General features: G+C 38.8%; 1 protein-coding gene across 1 annotated transcript in view; it reads right to left on the minus strand.

The window, feature by feature from the left end:
- The window catches only part of LOC116851959 (serine protease snake-like), a 192,607-nt gene that overhangs the window by 77,798 nt on the left and 112,286 nt on the right, over positions 1-2,523 (minus strand). The window contains exon 4 of the mRNA XM_032831892.1: positions 446-609. Within this exon, the coding sequence (XP_032687783.1) occupies positions 446-609 (164 nt within the window). The remainder of the gene's footprint in view (positions 1-445; positions 610-2,523) is intronic.

Here is a 2,523-nt window from a genome sequence, read left to right on the forward strand (position 1 = left end):
AGACTTAGCTCCTTCGGACTATTACTTGTTCCGGTCGATGCAGTACGGCTTGGTGGATACACACTTCAGAAATTACGAGGATGTGCGAAAATGGATCGACGAATGGATTGCATCAAAAGACCAATCGTTCTATCGTCGCGGAATCTACGCGTTGCCCGAAAGATGGGAAAAATGTACAGTTAGCGAGGGAAAATACTTCGATTAATGTATTTTTTGCTTTTGATGTCGAAATAAATGAGTTTTTTAAACAAAAAAACCGCAGGAACTAAGTTTACCACCTAATAATATTACTTACTCTTCACCTAATTTTTTAAAAATTCAGATTTAGAAAAGAAAATGTCACAGTTGAGATTAACCATTGCTTGTAAGGGAATATCTTTAGAAATAGTAGTTTAAATTATTAGACAAAGATTCTCGATTTGAGCAGCAAGAATAAATATATTACCTGACAAGTATCTTTTCCCAATTCCCCTGCACATATTTGCCATTTATCAACAATGCCTAATGCAAGTTGGGCGTTATCTCCATCGAAAAAGCTTTCATTGCAAGACGCGTGAGAAACCAAGCTGAGTGTTACTTTCAGTAGATTGTCTGAGCCCTCTTCTTCGGCTAGAAAACAAAAGACATACAGTGTAAAATGACTAAAACTATAATACAAATTATAAAATATTATATCTCTTCACTCTTTGATCGTCGATCAAACAATGTGTATGTAAATTTTATGTATATATTTAGACTCTTATTCTAAATTTTATATTAACGATAAAGGTGTTTCCATATATAATTTATAAGCTTTCTGATTGGCTTATAAGCACATTTAGAAGCAGTTTTATCAAGGGCGTTCAGAATAAAGATCTTAGTTTTAATTAACAGTTTTCAATTAACAGTTTTAACAGTTTTCTTTTGATGCAGTTTGAAACGCAGCTGATGATCCAAAGGGAGAGAGGGACAACTTAACTTCTGAGAGCACAGAAGGAGGAGGGCGTACTAGATAGCGGCGAGACGCCATGAGATCGGACTCTGCGTCTTCTTTCGTTCCGCAGAGAGAAAAATATCGAAAACGTGGTTTGCTAGAATCGAACCCGAACCTTTTACTTGCCGGGCAACGGTTCTAAACCACTGAGTTACTTGACGTTCCGCACTCACAATACACTCCTTTTCCCAGATGACGTTCAAAGATGCTGTTTGGAAGCGACATTTCTGGTGTTATCCTAAGCACACAGCGACTACAGAAAAAAACTATGGTGCCGTATCAGTGTACCGCTGAGTCTCTCAAAGTCAACCCTGTTTAAAAAGGCCGATATAAAATGGTAAAATATTATAAATTTCTAGAAAAATTGTATTGTAATCTATCTGGCCTATCTGACGCAGTTCTTTTAACGAAAGAACGTTTATCGTAAGGAATATAATTCTACTGTAGATATTCCTTATGTGAACAAAACAAAAAAAATGTCTTGTTTTGTATAATAACTTTCAACATTTATAATGCATGATTTTACGAATACAAAAATAAATGTATACAAGTTCATTAATTTTTTATGATACACATATTACATGAATGCTATAGTTATTATGGTATAGTTATTTAATCATATGGAATAATGTTCTATACAACTACGGTCGTACTTTGATACCTATGTAAATCAATCCGAACATCACGATATCAATCCGAACATCTATCGTTTCTTCTACGAGTTTAACAATACACATTTTGTATCTAAAATATCTTAAAATTTTGTACCTTGATACTTACGTAAATAAATCGCAATTTTACGATAAAGTCAATTATTTCTTATATGACTTTAACAATACACATTTTATCTCTTCAATTAAAATCCTCGCTTTCGCGTAATAATCACATCATATAAGAATCGATCTATAGAGTTCCAATCGTCTTTTGTCGGGACAATACTACGCTGGTTCTATACCGGCTCTCCGGAACGATAATACAAAATGTTCCAAAATTGTGGAAACGGTCGAATATTTCGAAAAAAAGCATTTTTTAGCAAAACGTTCCAGACAAAAATTATAGGGTTTTAGAAGATCTATTTAATGGCCATATCAGTATTTTAACTTTGGGTGGCGTCAAGGTCACATCGACTAGGCGCCGCATCCCGACAACCCTGCGACTCCTCCTGGTCACGTCCATGCATCACGGCGTGACCGGCTGAGAAGGGTTCCCCCGTGTGGGCAGCTGCGCATGGGGAGTATCAGGGGTCTGCGTGGCATTTGCCAGGACCCCTACAGCGGCGGTCCGACCAACGTCGGACCTGCGCACATATCGTAAACTGGGGTCGTTATGTCATGTCTATGACAATCTCCGGGGGAGCGAGGGTCTTGGCTTAACCGCCTGGGCTGCGAGGATGGAGACTTCTATAAAAAAACTCTCCCAATCCTAAGCTTCCGGACCGCGGCGAGGGGATGGATGGCCGGCGGGTTAGTCGGTCGCGAGCGGTCCTCCTCGGGGCATCAGGCGCACTCCGAGTGTATTATCCAGAACCCAGGTGTGGAGGGTCAACCTGG

The sequence above is a fragment of the Odontomachus brunneus genome, unplaced genomic scaffold (genome assembly GCF_010583005.1).
Source record: "Odontomachus brunneus isolate Ranch 3 - 2012 unplaced genomic scaffold, Obru_v1 Obru_scaffold_197, whole genome shotgun sequence".
In the NCBI taxonomy this organism is placed as follows: domain Eukaryota; kingdom Metazoa; phylum Arthropoda; class Insecta; order Hymenoptera; family Formicidae; genus Odontomachus; species Odontomachus brunneus.